The sequence below is a fragment of the Nomia melanderi genome, chromosome 4 (genome assembly GCF_051020985.1).
Source record: "Nomia melanderi isolate GNS246 chromosome 4, iyNomMela1, whole genome shotgun sequence".
NCBI lineage: Eukaryota > Metazoa > Arthropoda > Insecta > Hymenoptera > Halictidae > Nomia > Nomia melanderi.
Window position 1 is genome coordinate 8,275,046 of NC_135002.1, and position 21,304 is coordinate 8,296,349.

Below are 21,304 nucleotides of genomic sequence, written 5' to 3' on the forward strand. Positions count from 1 at the left end.
GAATTACACTTTTAATAAGATAAGGAATTTTTTCGAGCGTTAGTTGATTCACTTTTCGCAAACTTGACGAGAAAGGAGGAATCGAAACTGGATTACAAATAATTTAGTATCAAAATGTGTTTTAATAAATATCAATAAAAAATACATTACACAAAATATCTACAATGATTACAAAGATCAATATAAAATTACATGTCTGTGAACAGTGACACCATCCCAGACTAAATATACAAGTAGCAACTGTCGTCGTCTCTAATCGTATTGTTAGTAATATCTATTGTAATTAATAAATATTATAATTATACTCTCCTCGTTGAATCCTCGATAGAAAAATATCCATAACATTTTCTGTTATTTAGATCTAATCATCATGCATTTCCGAATAATATAAAGGATACGTAATTTACTAATATACCGCTAAAGTAGAGTTACTGTAACTGCATCGGTATTGAATGATTCATTGGAATTCAAGGAAGTGTCACATAAATAAGATTCAGTAATTAAATACTTGTATAATAACAAAGATATGTCAAGGCACTCTTAACAAGTCCATCATTGTTTTACTTCTTAGAAGATTCTACCTGTACTGAAAGTTACATGTAAAAAGGTATGTATACACAATATTTTTTTTTATCAACTTCTGACACTTTAAACCTGATCATTATTTGTACACTAGAATTTCATATAGAGTATCACTCATAATTATTTGGAGAATTATTTATTGCAAATAATATGGACTCTGTTTTCACTATCTGATTACAAAATTCATTAAAGGGGAATGCTAAGAATTTATATTCATAATAAATTATTTATATTCGCCATTTCCATAATATGCTTGCTGATTTGATTAAAGTAATTTTCGTAGTAACAAGAATGAAGACAATTAAAAAATTGAAGTAGAATTTCATGTTCAAATAATTATGAGCATTACGATACCGTAAGGAAGAATTGAATTTTTTTGAAACTCCATGGTTATAATTCAATTCGTTTTCTCCTACGTTGTAAAATAGTACAATAAAAACAATAATAGCTCTACTTTACAATCACTCATTTTACATACATTTCATCGTTCACGGAGTTTGGGTCGAATTACGAATTTCATAATTGTGCCCTTAGAAGTACATTATCTTAATACTTTCTTGTATTGTCGAGGAATATCATATAAATACATCGAAAGAGTTATTAACGTCATTAGAGGGTAAACTATTATATTCGTTGGAATATGAGAGCACCATCGACTTATGTTGCACTTTTTATGAGAACAGCGATTACTTATAAAAGTAGCAATATTGTATATCCAACCAAAGTGACCATAAAAGGCTTGGTACGTTTTCAATGAATACTACTACTGTAATTGTAATGATACTATTAATCGTATTGTTTGTTCATGTTATGCCTTTTAACATAATTCACAGTAAGAGAAGAGAAACCTTAGGATTCAACTGATATTGCTTCACTAGCAGCATGATCTACAAATGAGATTAAAGATGACTTGTCATGTAACGATGAAAAATTGATAAATACTGAAAAAGACAACTTGTATTAAGACGGCATATCTTAATTCATTGTCTTATGAAAAAGACACATTTGCTCATAAGAATATTAAAATCGTAACTTGTACAATTTTTACTTAAAAATCAACAAATTGATGTGTTGTTTCTTTACTATCTGGAGAAAAAATACGTAGCGTATTACATTCAACAATAATACATTCTAATTTTGATTGATTATATTGTCAATTACACTTTCTTTTTTTATATTTTGGACTCGCTCGCGCGTCAATTAAAGAGAAAAAATGTTTAGAAGAAAATGACCAAAGAAATTCTATCGAGGTATGTTCGAACGCTTAGCGTCCACGAGAAATGAACAATTGAATAGGCACATCTTTGCCCAAAATTTGTTCAAACTTTTAGCTTGGAAGCTCGAGTTAGAAAAGCACTTTATCACTTACGTCAGTATACGTTCTCTTAATTCCCTTATTGTTGAACGTCTCAAATCTAAAATGTCTACTAGTTTTCATAAATGTACATTTCACGTGCGTATACGAAGTAGTCAAATTCGATTTGAATATGAATATCCCAGGCAGCGATATAGCGATTACATTATTGTTTCGCGCTAATACTGTCTTGTAAAAAATGTCAGTATTTCTTATAAATAAATCGATTAAGAACATGTAGCGAAAATCTGCGTGTATATTGTTCTCGGTAAAAAAAAAAGAAATCTGGAACAATAATGAACCACTATACGTTGTAGTATAAACATAAATAAAAATTGTTTCGTGATTATAATTATAAAGAGATTCATGTCGTTCATGTAAAGTGATCAGCTGAATCGATTAAATTCATTATTTCGTCAATGTATATATACAAAACAAATCGCTATCGCATCGGTAGGAATACAAACGTTGAGTTACAGTAGTAAACTGTCAATTTTTTAAATAACAACCACATTAGTAATCCTTTTAGTATAATAGATCATTGGTATCGTCTTAGATCTTCCTTCTAATACTATTACAAAAGATGAAAACGCCTGGTTATACTTCCATCCACTTTGGAAATCCCCCCCCAGAAGAAAATAAAATGGATCAGCCTATAATATATATTAAATACTTAACAAGTCCTAGAGAGTAAGATGAACACGATTATATGTCTCAAGAATAAAACTTCTCGATATATTACTTCGTTTAGATGCCATCAATGCCGTTCCAAAATGTTACTCGTTTTCTTTATATAATTATTATAAACTAAAAACGTCCATTTGGATCCGTCATTGACCGATTTACTCACAAACCGAATTTAGAAACATCATATCATCTGTTTTGGAAGAACGAAGTGTGGCAGTGATTCTCGAATTGTGCGTTTATAAAACTTCTTAAACATCGTATTAAAACCTCTTATCTGATCCACGTAAAAGAAGTCATTTAAACTCTACAAAACTGAACACCAGTATGTAATAAGAAGACATTATACAACACATTTAATTGACCAGTATTCGTATTCAAAATTAGAACACTATTTCGGCAGGAACTGACCGCATTTCAACAAATAAAAGAACGTAAATTACTATTTAACAGTGCGATGAAAAGAACAATTCAACAAAACGATCAATGTCGAAGAATTCTCGAATGGATAAATGGATATTTAAAATTCGTGTTTTGACTCTCTCATCTGGTAGTAACAGAAATTTTCTCTCATTTTCTACCCCCCCGTCATTATTCATAATTCTTTATCCAAACAACAACATTGTCCATCTTTCAGTTATATACGTGTAATGTCTCGCCAACAAAAACTAGACAGATTATCCCTAAACATTACAGTTCAAGCCGATCAAGCTCTTCCTAACTCCGTTCTACCAGTTAAGGATCAACGTCAGTCCTGAAATCTCTTCGCACGGAAACGTATCAAACAAGAGCCTCGGTGTGGTAATGATGATAATGATGATGAATGTGCTCGTGAACGTGTTTCCGACCGGAGTTCGCGGCCGCGTTCTGCGAGAATTCCCGTTCTAGCCAACGCACCACTTGCACCATAGCCCTGGCCTGATCTTGCTCTCTAGTCGCGTGTTTCAGTTGATGCTTCTTACTCGACTTGCCGCATTGCTGCGATTGACTGAACTGCGTTTCGTTACGTGGAACATTATGATTGCCCGTCGCCGGCTGACTGACCGGATGCTGACTGTTCGGTAACAGGTTGCTGGCGTTGCGATTGGCGTTGTTGCTCGTTGCAGTCTGTTGCTCCGGATAGGCGGTCGGGCTGATCACAGTGCGGGACATAACTTGCGGTTGCACGTAAGCCCGGGGCGGTTGCGCCGCGGCGTTGCTCCTCGGTATACCGTACTGAGGCCGCGTTTTCCGCAGGTTTCCCCGTGTCTTCGCAGGTACCTTGGAAAAAGACGTAAAACCCTGTGTCTTTTCTCGTGCAGTCTTGATGTACGTCATCGTCGCCGGTCGGGATTCCGATGGCGAACGACAGTCTTGATTGTGGTGGGTCGACGGCTCGACGTGTGCAGTTTGGGATGGAATGCGCGATTGTTCGTTCTGATGCCGTTTCCTGGATCGACAAACGTTCATGTTAATTCTTTATTCGATAAGTATGACTAGCGAACGTTACAACTGATTAAACGTAAATATGACGTTACCAAAGAATCTAGCATTTCTTTCAATATACTTTTCTAAGCTGATATGTACTTTTTACAGTTTTTACAAATATTGTTTCGAATATAACATTAAAATCAGTAAGATAAATCTGAATATATGTAAACTGATATATGTTTCAAGCAAAAAAGAAAAGGGGGATGGCATAATAGATTTACCTCCCTCATTAAACGCAAGTACCGTACCTTGACGTATGAAAACTGAGATTATTCTTTTCCATGTTCGCCTGAATAATTTCCAAGAGCTGTTGCCTTTGTAGGGCACCGCTGCGTTTTCGCTGATTAGTCGTGAGGAGAGGCGTCAAGGGGGAAACTGCAGGGGAAACGTCGCTGTCATCGCTGATATCACCCTCAGAGCTATTCGAATAGGGTGATGGTAAATGAGGCAAGGGACCCACCCTTCTCCGTAGTTCCTCCTGCTTTATTCGATTCGTTCGCGCGTTTTCACCGTCATCTTCGCTGTGAGAATCCACTTCCTTTTGTTCAGTCTAAACAAGGGAGAACAGACCAAACGTTTCATTCGTTCAGGTTCCCTAACGTGAAAATCGCTCGACGTTTTCCGCGAAACGATAAATACAATACGGTCTCCTAACGTTTAAACGGAGCACCCTCCATAAACAACCTCTTCAATTACCGCCTCGAAGAAGTGCTTCGCCCCGTTAAACAATTTCCAACAAAGAAACACATCCACGAGTCAACACCCTCTACCAGATATATATTTCAAAACAAAAAAAAAAATCCCACACGGAAACTCTGAAAAACGTCTCAGACGAATAAAACAGAAACTGTTTAGGCTCGAGGGGATCAAATCGACGTCTTAATAGGCATCCCCACGGCGAGCCGATATTAATTAAAATCGATTAAAGTTTCTTCCCTCTGGCGATAAATCCCTGCCGACCCGAAAAGCCGATAAATCCCAACTGTAGCTTCTAGAATTGTTGAGTTACGAGCGGAGTGGAACGCTCTCTTGCTCGCGCGCGCAACGGCGACGGGAGTAAGAGAGACAGCGACAGAGAGAAAGAGAGAGACAGACCCATAAAACGAAACTCGAAACTTCGCCTGAAAGGGGCATCAATCTTACCTGACAACGGTGTCGTGGTGCTCTCCTCCTTCTAGGAACTCTGCGCAAACCGTGCGCGGCGGTGTGGGCCGCGGCATTGTTGCAGGACGCGTGCTTCAAATGGCAGCAGGACGGATTTCCGGAAAAGCCGGCGGCAGCGGCGGCGGCCGCTGGCTGTTGGGATACGTTCGGACAGCCGGTCCGCGTCTGGCTGCCCCTCTGATCCGGCGACACCGTCAATTTCACCTTAATCGTCTTGCTGCCGCACGGCGGTACCTGGATGGAAGCGCCCAGGGTATCGTAAATGGTGGTCACCAGGCCGGCTATGTCGTCCTTTGTTATCTTCCCGTGGCCGTCGAAGTCGTACAGAGTGAACGAGAATTCCTGCCTCCTTCTGTCGCCCTCCGCCACCGACACGTCGCATTCGAATTCCTGAAAGAGGGTAAAACCGGGATAAATAAGAGGATAAAGGAACGAGTTTCGAATGTGTGTACGCATCAGACGCGGCTACGATGGTAGAGATCCTTTGCCGTTGCACGGGGTCCGGCGACAGATGCTACGCGGGTCCAAATAGTTTCCGGTTTAAACCCTGATTCGCTGATAAAGGATCTTTTTATTCTCATTCGTTTCGCGTGGGTTGTGTAATGGTGTTGTTTGGTAATATTGTATAAGCCTAGCTGGCTTTCGGCGATTTAGAACGATGGCGATAGATGTTTTTGGAGAAACTTTTGCATGAGTTTTAGTATCAGCTGCCGGCTGCTGCTAGTATCAGCTCTAACGCCGTCAAATGTAACTGTTGTAATTATAACTTTTGCCCTTTTCCCTCGTTAGACCTTCCTTTATCGAAATAACCGATGTAACCGCCGTGATGTTCTACCGTTTACGGTAAGTAGCTCATTTCCACTCGATTTAATAATACCTCGAAGCTAAGTTGCTTTGTTGTACTGGCGCTCGGTTGTTCGTCATTTCCGGTTGCCGGCGTAGGACTGGTGGAAGCGTCGACCGCGACCTGCGGCGCTTCTGTTTCTAACAAAATTGGCTTGGATTCCGGTGGTGAACCGCTACAAGGCACCGAGACACCGCCAAGAAGTTCTTCCGAGTCGCTGCCTTCCGTATTACCAACAACTGTAAACCAAACGATTCAGGACCCTTCAGTTTTTATAATTAAACGATTTTATGGATGGATCTACCAGTAAATTGCAACCATCTACAGTTGCGCGACATTGGAAAAGGGGAGTGACGCTCGAGGCAAGAATCAGTTAACGCGTTGGCAATGCCAAAATCTTTCTAAACAGAGTTGATAATAATAAATATAATAATATTATTACTATTATTATTAACTACAAGGTAATTATACCTTGTATATGTATATAAATATAATATAATATAATAATAATAACAATAACTACGAGGTAGTTATTATTTCAACCATCATAAATTCCGTGGTAATGTTTCATTTGGAAGATTCATAATTTCGAATCATTGGTTTTTAAAAATATAACACGGTCTCGTGGTAAAAAATGACGGTGACATATGATCCAGAAAGTCTGCTCTCAAAAGAAAAAGAAAACTGATTCCGCTGGCTAATGTATTCCTCGGTAAAAGCCTATAAAAAAGCTGTTACGCCTCGGTCAGTTTTCGAAACGCTCCGGAACGACACTTTTGACTGAACGATTTTCACCGCCCGCCTATAAGCTCAGCCAGCTGCGGGAGCTGCAAGAATGCCGTAATGTGTACACAACGTTTCAATGATGCTCGACGTTCAACCCCTTACTGTTCAGCATCGTACGAAGAAAGTCACTTTGTACGCCTCTGGATATAAGCCAAAACGCCATAACTCAGGCGTTTTCTTTTGCGAGATTTTGCGTTTGAAAGATTTAAACGTTTACGTCGTAAATTTCCGTGTTCTTATGCTTATTACTTCGCCAACAAGAAGAAAGCGTGCACTTTATTTTGATCTGAATCGAGGCCAGGCCCAAAGTCTCCTCCAAAATGTAACCATCGTTGTTAACGCGGATGTAATTGTTACGGACATCTGGGATATTACACAGAACTCCTCGAACAGTTGATTCAACCGTGTTTTAATTGTCACGAAGGAAAACTAAAAAATTCATCGAGAAACGAAAATGTTTAATATTCGGAGCAAAACTGTCTCCCAAAATTAGTTAAATAATCAAGCGGGGGGAAATTCTCCATGACGAATAAAAATGATCTCTGCTCGTCGATGTAATTAATCGTAACGTTTATTTGTTGCAACGCGAGAAAAGGAAATCGACTTTAATTGCCGCGGCGGATGGAGGAAGGAAACCAGGAGCCGGCGAGTTCTTTTTGCGCTACTTGCAACGTGTAAAGTTAAAAAATAGAAGCTCGAGACCTCGCGGGGAACGGGCAGAAAACAGTAAAAATAGAGATTACAGTTTTAGTGGTTGTTCCGTGAGCGGAATGTCTTTCAATAGCAACGTTTCTAGTCTGAATTTCTCATCAAAGAGAATTAAACCCCCGGTGGCTGCCTATGGCCGAGCGTCACCAACCCTCGTAAACAAAAGTCAGCATTTCAAAGGTATCAAAGTAACATCCGCCTCACTAAAGACTGTATTTATAGTTAGTTTCTGAGTGCTGCACGGTACTTAAGTCATGGTGAGCGGAAAGTATTTTCGGACTATTTTAAAGGGGTTGTTACTTCGAACGACCTGAAATAAACGCGATGGATTGCCGAAATCAATTCCATTCTCACGCGTTAATCAAACGGAGAAATGGATCATCGTCGTTCATTTCTTTTTATATACATATATATATATATATATGTATAAAGAAGAAACAAAAACAGAAAGAAACGAAGAATACGTGTTTCCGAGAAGTATCTTAAGCCGAATATTCATCGGCAACGCAAGACGTCACGATCGTTCGCCGAGTCTTTTCGAACCAGTCCTTTTTTCTTTTCTTCCCAATTTGTTTTTTCTTTCGTCGCAGAAGATGTGACGCGCACGTCATAATATTTGCGAACACTTTTAAATTCCTTGATGCACGCGCAACAGATAGGAGAGGAATGTAGAATATCCTACAGGGATAAACCTATTAACCGACCCAACTGGCAAACGCTTCTGAAAATTACAAGAAGAAGCTTATCGAACCTTTTATGTTACTCTCGAAGTGAAAGACGACGTAACGTAAGATTGCTTTATAGGTGTATTTTCGCTTGTATTACACCTATATATACCTAAAACAAGATTGTTCTCCGACGTTCCCACTCGATATAATAGAAGAAAAATATCGAAGTTCGAGGAAACTGTGCGAAATTTATTATCGATATCAGTCGAGTACGTTCAAGTACAGTTTCAGATGTCCGAGGGAAGAGGAGAAAATGGAGCACCGCTTATTAAACTTACATTTATAATGTATTTCATTAGATATTATTCACATTTTACACCTCTCGCGTTCTGCGTGCTCGTTCGGGTTATAACTGCGTAACATCCGCGATTTAATTATAATCTAACGGTTTACATGCATCGGCGGTTGCGGGACACTCCGCAAAGGAATTATGAAGGTTATTAAAAAGAAAACCGATAAAGGGGCCCGTGAAATATTTTCAAACGTTCGCGATCCAGGAATCGATGAGCGCCGCGCCGCGATTCAGACTCATAAATTCCGTGCGAAGTGTCTCGTTGGGCAATTATCGACCGGATCCCGGACGTAAAAGCGCAATTATCGTTAATGCATTTCGTCTACGACTCGTCCCGAAATTATTCACCGTCACGCGGCTTAATGAATTAAACGAAAGTGTACCGAAAAGGACGGAGCATCCATTTCCGAGCGTAGCTATCCTAACGCTCGCTTCTCGCAGGCATTACACGCTCCCAGTCCAAGTGTAATGTATTCTTTAATGTGTCTGCATTACGCCGGGTTTACCGTTACCTAGAGACGGCGTGTAAAAGCGTTCCTACGAAATGAAACGTTGAAAAGGAGCCTTTACGCAACCGGTCGCGCACAAAAGAAACACCCACGGGAGACACGGTGAAACGAAATGTCTTGAAACGTTCGTAACGTTCAACCCTTCGTCAACGGGGCGACACAAAGCTGTCCCACTTCGGCCGGTTTTAATTGTGAATCGTTAAACGCCACTGAATTTCTTTTTTTCCCCGCCGATGCCGAGGATGCGTTTAATGTCAAACTGTAACCCAGTAACAGTATACACAGTTAACACTAAAATTATCGGCCAGTCGAATTGAACGATCCGCGTGGCGTTATATAAATTACGGGGTTCGATTTATTGAGATTTAGATGCGTTATAGATCATTAAATATAATAGTAATTATTATTTTAATTCGACAATTATTAATTCATTTATTACCATTTTAAATCAGTTATTATCATTTTAGTAATAGTAAAACAGAAAATTCGAAATGAACCGTTCTCGTTCGTACAGTGATTGCAACGTTTAATCGCAAAAGTATCTGCCCATTCGAATGTATAATGTATTTTAGTAGATTAAGTAATGTTCCTTCAGTGGTCTATATCGAATTTCTTAATTGAACGTATTCGAACGTAAAGTGTATGCGTTAAAGTTTTATGACACGACAAATTACACCTTGTAACTTCGATTTTCAACATACATTACGTAAAGCGTATCGTACAAGCTGAATACTGTTAAGTACCTGTATTTCGCGTTTTCCCGCGATGAACCGTTGAAATTTGAATAATTCATTTGTCACGAATTATTTGTGAAACGTTACACGACGTTTCTCCGATGACCCTATCGAGCATGAAGCTAGCCGAACGATTTTATCCGTGTGCGCTATAGTCAAGTTCTCAAGTGTTGACTGGCCAAGGTCAACTTCGGTGACAGTGCTCGAGGGGAAGTCGAACCCCGTGATGGTTCTTTTTCTCCCCACCTCCCCCCTATCTTTTTTTTTAACATCGTGTGCACTTCGGTACTTGCCATATACAATTACATGACATTCAAGAAGTACCGTGAGGTAAAGGGGACGCTTCTAGACTAGGCCGTAACGTATCCGTGTGGCTATTAATTTTCTCCTACGTGACCGCTCAAAACTTTGCGATTACTTGCGTTACGCACTGACCGTCGAGAACACGAAACGTCTGTCCCAGTATTTCATACTTTAAACACCCTTACAACGGTCACAAAGAATCTACCCACTACAAATCATACTATCATCTATATCTACAACCAAAAAGAAGAAAAAAAAATGAACCGACGAATAATGGAACAAATCAATTTCAATTATTAACCCTTTGAACTCTGTGGGCTCCAATATTGCACCAGTTATAATATTAAATATTTTAATGAATCCTAAAGAAACTACCCTAAAATTATTAGATTTTCCACGCATCCAAATTTTGTATTAAGAAGGCAAATAAAAGATCGAAGAAATATTATAGCATTTCTCATTTTCGCTAGGAATACTATAAAAATTAGTTGCAGTTGCTGATAGATTATAAAACAACCTGGAGTGCTAAGGGTTAATAGAAATATGAATGACTATTAAATAAATCAAATTCTACTTAATACTAGAACTACCGACTGGGTCAAGTTCCTAAATTCTCCTTTCCCGATTATTAGAAAGATAACAGATGCTTCTCTGCACGATTACTGAAGAAATTGATTTAGTAATGCCCGAGTGAGTCACAAGTCAATTGAAATCCGAATAGCTTAAAGTCCCTGTAGAAAAATTTGAAAATGTCTGACCGGTAGTTCTAGTACTAAGCCACTAATCTGTATAAGCCTGGACAAAGTACGAAAATCCTCCGATGAACTTTTTCTACGTTCCTCGAATGGCAACGTCGAAAATCAGAATTATATAATGAATTATTATTTATTCGATTAGCGGTGAGAGCTGGCAGAATATACGGTGGCATTTCGAACGTTTCGTTCTCCGCGGAACCGAGCCAGACGGAAGGCAAATATTTCAGGAGAATAACGAAAAATGAGGTAAATTTTTTTTGCCGGATTAGCGATACACACGAGCCGACACGACGCGCAGGCTGCGCGCAGCATGCTTTGAAGTATCGGGAGCCATCCGATGAATCCCGTACTGCCGTTCCGTCTAGTCCGCTCGCACGCTCGCGGTCTACCGTCTCTCGCTATCCTTCTCTGTGTTCACGCACCGCTGAACTCGATCTGATAATTGATGCGGGGTCAATTCCTGGAACTGAAATAGGTACCTTGCCCTGTTATATGAAATCGGACGGACCCCGAGTGTGTTTCATGCTTAACCGGGGAAGAAGAATGCATTTGCCGTGATTATTCATCCGCGTTGTGGAAAAAGAGCCGCCGACAAAGACCTCGGAATCGGATGGAAAAAATGTTAAACATACCGTCGTTCGAAGACAATTGCCCTGTAACTTTCATTACGTGACTAATCATCGATTGTGGGTGTAAATATGAGTTCACATTTTATGGCTGACATATAGGGGATTAATAGGAACTTATGATTTCAGTTCATAAATATGTTGAGAGAGAGACATGAAAATTATATTAAATTAACCCCTTGCCCCAGGATTTATTTTTCATCTGTGAGAGATACAACTTTGTCAGTGACAATTTATTAGGAGGACCATTCTATGGATTTTCTATATCTACGTTTGCTCTACGGTATAATAATTAACCCCTTTGCACTCGAAAATATTTTCCATTACAAGCATTCATTATTTTCTGACGAAATATTAACAATATTATTTGCAACTTACATGAAGAAACATCATGCATAAATTATGGGACAGAGTTGTTTTTTTTCTGTTTCATTTGTTAATACTTGATTCAACATTTATATTGAATTTTTCAGTTTACAATTTTGTTGCGTTCAATCAAATGGCGACTGAGAGTCGCCCCTCGAGTGCAAAGGGTTAATAACGGAAGAATATTTCATTTGAATTCAAGGGAACTGAGTAATGTTTATGTTTGTTAGATCCTATTTAAATTGTTCAACACGAGTCTCACACGTTATTGTAAGGCAAGGGGTTCAGATCGTTTCTACGAGTGCAATGGAATCCATAGTGTGGCTGGAAAGAGAATTTATTCGAAAATACTAAGATTTATCTTTTTAAAGGTGGACCGGTGTTTGTCGATGCATTAAATTTTAGTGAAATCGGAATACAATAGTTCTGACTCTACCCTTATTGGTTCCTCTTCCGGACTCTCTCAATCTTCATACATTAACCCCTAAGGACCAACGCCCATAGGCTATATCGGCCCACGAACTCTGGCTGGCGATCAATATTGAACATTGCACGTTAATGTGTTTGGATAATTCACGAATAAAGTTTACACGCTTACTTGCTCCTCGCTTAGCGAAATTAATTTCCGAAATATCGCACGGACATCGGGCGAATAGAAAAACTGTTAGTCGAATGTTTTCTATGCCCGTTTAGAAACGAGAAGTAGGATACGGTAAACGTGAACTTGCGTGTAAGTGTACACGTGCGTACTCACGCAAAGAAAGCAAAGGGAAATGGATGACTTATCGTTGGAGCTATGCGTCATACTGACTTCTGCCCTAGTGCTAACGCCCCAAGGGTAGGGTCAAACGAAACAATTCAGAAACCATTTTAATCCTAGCGTGCAGTGACTATAATGCAATGTAATAAGCAGATCGCGGACGTTCAAATATATTTGCGTTTCCATAAAGAAATGTCGAACACTTGGAGTTAAACAACGTTCCTGTTACATAAATTTTGCAGTAATATAAACGTTGTTACATAAATGAAGACATGTCTAGCTGACGAGAATGAGTGCACGTTTTACCATAATATTATTTAGCACTCGCTACGAAAATCAAAATGCTAATTAGTCGAAGTGATTAACTATTAAAAATAGTTCTAACAAACAAGTTTTCCATCCATTGTAAATAGAAGATTATTGCGAAGATAAAACCGTTAAGAATAGCAAAATTTTTCCCCTTCTATCTATGTATAATAAACAAAATGGACTTTCATTAGCCCTTTGCGTTCGAGAAGTGACTCTCAGTCACCGCTAGATTTGATATAGCAAAATTATCATCTTACATATAATATTATACTCTGTACGATGTATCCATGTGAAATATTCGAATAAAATAGCTGTGTCTCTTAACCCTTTGTAGGCCCATGTAACTTTGAAGTCACATATCAATATATTGGCATCCTGTTAATTTATTTCAGTTTTCACGGCAAAGTGGTGAATAAAATTAAGTAATCAGTTGACTTGAACTTTTGTACGCCCAGGCGTGAAAGTTCAATGTCATTCTAATTTGAAGGATACAAAATATATTAATTTAATAAAATTATTCAAACTATTGAATACATTGTCAATTCGTCTTCATATGTGGATATTCATTAATTTCGTACTGCAGATGTTTTGTTATAATCATGAAACATAATTTGGCCCATAGAGGGTTAATTTATGTACGTCTTCTCATTTGCTAGTTTCAAAGAGTCTCGTTCGTTTATATCTCATCGAAAAAAACGTTGCATATCTCCGGGGAAGAACTTTCGAGTGCGAGGAGTTAAATGGTTCTAAAAATGTTTACCGCGAGTCCTGCTCGTTATTACAGGGCGAAGGGTTAAAAGGGCAAAATCTCCTTCGCCCAAAAACCGATTGATTTCGACCGTTCGAAGAACCGTACTCGAAATAATCGAGTAATCCCGGCGTGTATGCACGTATAATCTCGATCGGAGTCGAATACTCGGCCCGATTCGATAAAACGAGTTCCACGAGAGCAGTGGCCCATGTTTCCAACGTTCAAACGTTTCGACCGCCCGTGGCGACCTTCCGCACTCCTGTTTCCTTCGGCCGAGCCGCGCCGCGCGGCTCCTTGGCGCGTCTTCGAATCGGAACGTTTCTCCCGGTTTATCTTAATTCGCGCGATACATCATTAAGCCGGTGTGTGGGGCGATTCCAGTAAAATATATACTGAAAAAAGCCCCGGCATCAAAGGGTACCGCGGGGTAACGATAATTAGCGATACGGAACGCGTAATAAACGAAGCCGGCCGCTAATTTCAATTATTCAAGGCAGAAGGGTAAAAAGACTAAGGAAGAAAAAAAACTAACGAGGAACGAGAAGCGAAGGAAAAAGAGAGAGAGAGAGAGAGAGAGAGAGAAACGCGAGGAAAATAAAAGGCGAAAAAAAAGGAGAAGAAATCGAGAAGAAAAGAGTTAAAAAGACTCGGTAGGTGGATGAAAAGAGGAGAAAAAGGCGAATAATCGTATCTGCATAAAGAAACGGACGCACATCCGCGTATAATGATACCTGCCGTGTGGTAATTACGACCGTAATTCTTTCGTGGGGGCAAGCGTTAAAAACCGAGTCCACCGCGTGCCCGTTGCGCGTGTGTGTGCGCGCGCGTGCCAATGTATAGGAGAAATTAGAGTCGACGATACACGTGCACGCACGTTTGTAGTCGGAGGACACGCACGGTCGTGTGCGCGCGCGGGCGCGCACCTCTGTGGGCCAAGGAATAAAAAGAAAGAACAAAGAGAAGAGAGGAAACGGGTGGAGGAGCTGGTGGAGAGATAGAGAGGGATCCAAGAACCCCGAGGTTCCCTTTGCCTGATACCGAAGGAATAGAGAATGCCAGCGGATGCCTTTTATCTAACCACCGGACTAATGTATGTAACGAACTCGCAGGGTCTCGATAATTAAACTCCACCCTCGATTGTACGAGTGCACTCTTACCAACCAACGCGCTCGCGCTCGCTCGCTCGCTCGCGGTACGCGTGTACGCGTCGTGCGTCTCTCTGTATACGTATGTGTAAGAGGACCCACCGGGTATATGCCCACCGCTTTTGCGCCCTCTTGAATGAAAAAGCGAAAGGGGAGCGCGGGACAAACGGCTCCTTCTTTGTAAATCACCCCTTTCTGTTTGCCCGCTCGTAACTTTTATCATTTGCCGGCGCAACAGCTTTCCCCGGCATGAAAATTTGCCCCGGCCGGGCTGATGCACGAGAAAGCGCCCGTAAAGGGCGGAGAGAGATCGGCCGGCGGGATTTAAGCGGTGTATACGCGAGAGACTAGACGAGCGAGGATCGGTGAATGATTCGATGGATAAACCGCGTTGATGTACGCGCCGCGTTTTCACTAAAGCGACCCACCTCTGTCGGCTTTCCCTTTTTTCATTTTTTCCTCGTGGGGGTTTTTTCTTTTTTGTCGGTTGCGATTGATTTTTAGGTTCTGTGCGTTGACGCACGGTTTTTCTTAATTTTGATCATTGTTTTCGTTGATCTTGGAAAAATTGTTGGAGAACGTTTGGTTATAGGTGTTTTTGTTTTTTGAGATTTTTTGGTAGTGGGATGGGGGATGTTTGTATTCGTGGTTGCGCGTGAAATGTAAGGAAATTGGAGGATAATAATTGTTGATTGTGAACAGGATTGATTTTAATAAGGTTGTTGTAAAATATTGAGTACTACGGTATTGTATACGTGCGAAATTAAAATCGAAATTTCCTTTGTTTTTTGTTTGTAAACACTGTTTGAAAGAGGGACTATTTCGTCTTTCGAAAAATATATTTCTGAAGATACGTTTTGAATCGGAAGTTTTAAGTGACTAGAACGAAACCAAGGGAGCTTGACTGGAATCTAAAAATGAAATCAATTAAGATTTTTGGAATTTTTTAGTGCAGCTGACTCCGCGAGTGTGTTTTATTTTTACCCCTCCTTTCAGTCTTTGACGCACGGTACATTAATATACTTCCTCTTCCGAAATCAGTTCAGAACCATTGGAAATTATATATCTACCGAAATATAATTTGCTACAGAAAAACGTCAACCGTTAAGTTTCAAGAATACATGAACCATTTATTAAAGTGAATATTAACAACAAAAAGTTTCGAACACTCGAATACACTATAGTTCACGTACGTTCAAGTTGGACTACTTTCAAATTCGAAAACTAAATTCTTGAATTTCATTAGCTGGAACATAAACGTAAACTGTCCAGGAACGACAACATTAATTCGCACGCTCGAGTCTAGTACAATAGGAATAATTAAACACCGAAAATATCACTAAAACAAAGAGAAACCGAGATACATAAAAATCAATGTCACAACCACAAAACCAGTGACAGCTGGTTGCCGATAGATCAACCAGCAAGAAAAATGCAAGTGTGACGTAACACCACGTGGGATCCACTTCTGTCATACTGCAGGCAGCATCATCGAGAAGAGAACACGCACTGGTACAGCTCGTGACTTGGGCAAAATATCACGCCTATAACCGGATCGACCGGGCGATCCGTATACGGAATAACACGATCTATCGTACATCGTGATTTCGACGGGAACATCGATACCGCGTGTGTACGAGACGAAAAAAAATACAACGTAATAAAAAAGAGGGTGGGAGGTGGGAGGGAGCAGAAGAAAAATCGACTATACAAGAGAGGGAGAAGGAAGAGAGAAAACAGAGAGGAAAGAAGAGAACGAGAAAGAGTGGAACGTTGCGAGAGAAAGAGGGTAAGAGAAAAAGAGAGAGACATAATAGAAGCTTACCAGAAAAGGGTCTGTAGCCAGCGAGGAACCTTGCCCGCCACCACTTTACCAATCCGGTAGCCATGAGACCCTCATGCATCCACAAATGCTGCGCACACTTTTCTTCCAGACTTCTTGTTCCGCCACTTTTCTTTTTCTGTTGTTTTGAACCTCGCCGCCGACGTAGAAATTCTTCTCGCTGATCCTTTGCGCGCCGCGCGACAGGAGCGGCGTAACACTAACAGGATTCCGGCACAGCCTCCGTAGAAAATCCGCGCGGGTTCACCTGACTCCGATACATGTAAGTACGCGCCGTCCGTCGTACACGCGTTTCTACATTTGTATCAACGGCGCACGGTTACTAACGTGTAATAACCCTAATTCTAATACCGTGCGTGTTTCCACGGTTCACCGGTGGCTCACTGGAAAATCGAAAACAAACACACTCGCGTGGAACTTCATGCTCTCTCACAGCGGATCCTCGGCATCCAACTGACACGGTAACTCGCGGCGTGCGCCCGAGAAAGAGGGGAACAGTGGGGGGGAGGGAGACAGAAGAGACACGTACGGAGAGGACAAATAACACGTGTTTCAGGGCAAGCGCAGCCACGGCACAGGCGTTCCTGGCCTGGGGAGGCGACCAGTCTCTCTCTGGCTCCGGCACCGCGGCTTTGCCTTACTTTCTATCTTCCGTTTAATCGTTGTTTTCAGGAAGGGACGAAACGTGCGTCGTGGTGCGCTCGCATGCCCGCCCCCCGATATGCTCACCAAATTTAGCAACACGCACAAACGGAGCCGTGTGGCCGCGTAACGCGCACTCGCTCTTGGTTTAATCCAGGTAAAGGCTCCGGAGAAAGAAACGCGGCCGTGTCGTGAAGGGTCGGTCACACGGCATCGCTCGACTCGTGGCCCGTCTACGACTACGGACGATCGTTCTTGCCTAAACCACGTTCCCCGTAATTCCCTTTCCCCCTCCATAGGGCGCTGCGTCGTCACAGTGCCGAGTCGTGGATACACGGGCCCTGAAGGTAGGAGGCGCGGCTCGAAACCTCCGATTCACGCTCTGTCTCTCTGTCTCTCTTTCACCTCCCACCATTTTCCCCACTTTTTCGTCAGGCTGTCTCCGTCCCACCCAACGGATGCGTTCCCTTCTCTCCGGGTTTCTCTGCCTCTGTATGTCTTTCTTCCTTCCCTCTCTTTCTGCCTTTCGTTTTCTCTTTATCCCTGTCCAACGTTGTACGTTCTCTCGGTGTTCTCTCTTTCACCGTATCTCCCTCTGTTCTCCCTATAATTCTACCTCTCGCATTTCGCCTCGTTCCATCCTTCCGATTCTCTATCCGATCCTCCTTGTCCCATCGCGCTTCTTCCGCTCTCTCCCTCTTAACCGCGGACCACAGCTCTCCTCTCTTTTTTCCTCGCGTTCCTTTCTCCCTCGTGGTTACATTCTCTCTCTTTCTCTCTCTCTCTTTCTCTCTCGCTCTTTCTCTCTCGATCTCTGGTTCTCTCACTCTGGCTACGCCTCTCTTGCTCTTTTTCTCTCTGTCCCTTCGTAGTGTCCTTCTCCCTTTTGCCTTCGCGCCGGCCGTTCCGTGCCCGCGCAAACCACACGCGTATACTTTCCTTTTCTCTTACTCTTTTCTCCTTCGTTTTTGTCCAGCGAAGGTCTATGAGAACGCCGAAGAAGGACAGCTTCGCACGGCCTGGTGGGGTTTTGAAGGAAGCCGATGATGGTTCAACGTGGTCTACGACGACATTAAATGTCGTCGACGCTCCGCGACGCCGCGGACCGACGGCATGCGCGAAGAAGAAGGCGGCCGGGGGCTCCCCGAAGGATTTCGATTATCACGGGGGCCCCGGCCGACCGAACCAACACGGTCCGCGGCATTTTTGCGGAGACGCGCGCCAAGCCGCGGACGTTGCCCCGGATTCCCTGCCGGAGAAAGTCGGTTTTTAAGGATTCGGAAAAACGGGGTTTCTTCTGAAAGGACCAGACGCCGAATACCCGCCGAAACGCGGCTGGCTCGTTCAAATCGTCCACGGAATCCCGTAATTCGTCGGAATGATACACGGCCGGCTACCGTGCCCTCCATCCTCGGTCGAACTGAATGCCTGCAACGGCCGCGCGAAATTATCTTCGCATATTTATTTGACCCCCATTCGTTTTGCCGCCTTTCGAAAATTTTACTATTCCCTTACTGGGATTCTCGTGTCTACGAGAGGATCTTTACGGGATGATAGATTTTGAAAATGTTGAAAATTAGAACATTTTTACGGTGATTTTCACATTTAAAGGTCTTCGCGTTAAAGTCGTTCGATAGACGAAATTCGTGAAAAGATGACGTTTGAGGTTTTGAGTAACACGTGTCGAAATGTTGAATAATATATTGGTCCTAGTTGATTTAGTAAATTTTCTGCGGTGGAACGAACGATTGAACACAGTTTATTGGAGAGGTGTAAATATCGTAACCGGAACTGCTACTGTTGACGTCCGACGCTGCTGCCCGCGCGCGTGCTGTTATTGTCGCGCACCCGCTTAATACGTTTCCGGAGTTTATCAGAATTTTAAAGAGTGCCGCGCTTCCTAAACGCTCGACTATTTGTTTTTCTCCCTCGCTAGTCAAGGTTAAAGTACGCGATCGCGGTGGCGGTGGAATAAATGCGAGATACTCTTTTTGGAGACTGTACCCGCACGCTATTATCTCCTAGCGGTGTTTCAGAAGAAACATCGGCGTCGCCTTCGACGGAGCGATGAATGAACTTCAAAGAAAATCACTTTATCATGCGCACGCCTTACAAACAGCGTTCCACGCGCGACAAGCCGGATCCAAAATTTCATTCTCACGCATATCTAAGATGAGATTTCCCATTTCCCAAGTAAAAATAGCTCGTCCCGATTTCCTCTGAACGAAAAAACTCTACGTCGCCGAAAGAGTGAGACAAACGTCCCGTTCGAACATAATCTCATTAATCCCAAGCAATCAAACGCTATTATCCGCGTCGAAGTGAAAGCTCCCGGTATTTAATTACAAAAGTCGCCGTAGATAAAGGAAAGTAAAAGTAGACGGTACCATGGGCTATCACAATAATTTCTTGGTTATTACGCGCATAGGCGTACCGTCGAGGTACAGTAACCGCAAACACCAGAAAGAAATACGGTTCGCATCGGTTCACCCGGGTGTCTACGCCACTGGCTCCCGGCAAGTACCCCCTTTGCTCTCCCTGTACGGAAAGTCTCTGCCCACCATGCCACGCTACGCCGTGCTGTGCTGCGCCGCGCTATGCTGTGCTACGGTTTGCCGTGCCATCCTCAACCGCGTAGCGTGGCTAGTTGTTTCTTTTCTTTATTCCTTTGTCGGAAAGTCGGTGGCGAGTCTCGTTTTTAAGAGAAGAGTAGAGGGGAGGAGGCAAAAGGAAAACGACGGCCGCTCAGCAGGGGCTGAGGAAGGAACGGTCGGGTCCCGGGGACCCTCGGGAACGCTGCCGAACGGGGTGAGGAGGCGGAGAGGTGAAGCGAACCAGCGGCGGAGGGGGACGAGGGGAGGGCCACGCAGCAAAGAGAATAAAACGTGCCGTTCAAAAACTCAGTACAGACTAACCTCGAAATAAAGCCGGCCAACGCGCCTCGGGAAACCACGAGGCACGTCTATTAATAATAAACTGTTTTCAGTTAAGTCCTCCTATCGTCTGGAGAGTGGCCGATCGGTCCTCCTCGCGGACGCGATGGAAGACCGCGGCCTCTTACGCCCGATCCCCTGCGCGAAACCGTCTACAACGCCTTCCGCTCGCCGCCGGTTCGGTTTGTGTTGTTATGTAATATTACGCGTGAATAGCGCGCGTACCCCGCCACCAAGCCACGCAACGCTCCTCTCGGCTATAAAGAAAATTGCCCTATCGGGCCTCCGCAATAAAAATGCATATGCTCCTTGGTAGCACCGTCTTCGGTTGTAATTTCGATTCGATCGGAACGGGGAAATTCATTGATCCCGCGATGAAAATGTTTTTAACGAGCGCCTATGGTTCGAGCGTGTCTTTTGTCGGATAACCGAATAAGTTTGTCCATAGTAACGCGAACGTTTGAAGTTTGTCTATTGAAGCATACGTTTAGGTGTTAGGTGAAGGAGAACAGTAATCTATTATCCAATGCTCGAATCTTTATTTAAGTTGAAATCCGCCAGTTAGTCGATTCGGCTTAACTACTTTATGAATACGTTTCGCGAGTGTTGGTCGATGATCGAGGGGTTGGTGTCGCAAGCAGCGACTTCTCGGGGTGACTATTAGTTATCTTAATGACTAATGTTAAGAGATTAGAAACGGCGACACGTGGAGAAGTTGAGTCAGAATAAGCGTACAGTTACCCAACGGCTTTCGTGTAAATCTTGTTTACTGTTAGGAAATTAGTGATTTTGTTAGGTGGGGATGTATTTTCTCGTAGCAATTCGAATTAAGGATACGAATTGAATATTAATAATGTCAGTTCACTACATAAATCTTCGGTCATTTCCTCGTGTAACTGTAAACATATAAGCTTCACGATAGCCCTTTGAAATGTAAAACGTTCATTAGTACATAAGTAAGTTGATAGGCATAAGGAGTTAATTTCGAGAAATGGTCTGATTGTTTTAAAACATAG

General features: G+C 42.2%; 1 protein-coding gene across 1 annotated transcript; it reads right to left on the reverse strand.

Moving 5' to 3' along the window:
- Positions 1–102: 102 nt before the first annotated feature.
- nkd (NKD inhibitor of WNT signaling pathway naked cuticle) lies at positions 103–18,410 on the reverse strand. Its single transcript, XM_031994034.2, has 5 exons — positions 16,696–18,410; positions 6,132–6,337; positions 5,234–5,644; positions 4,339–4,640; positions 103–4,049 (listed from the first exon to the last, which is right to left on the reverse strand). Exons 1-5 carry the CDS (start codon positions 16,772–16,774, stop codon positions 3,401–3,403), a joined length of 1,647 nt encoding a protein of 548 aa, XP_031849894.1. The 5' UTR covers positions 16,775–18,410; the 3' UTR covers positions 103–3,400.
- Between the last annotated feature and the right edge of the window lie 2,894 nt (positions 18,411–21,304).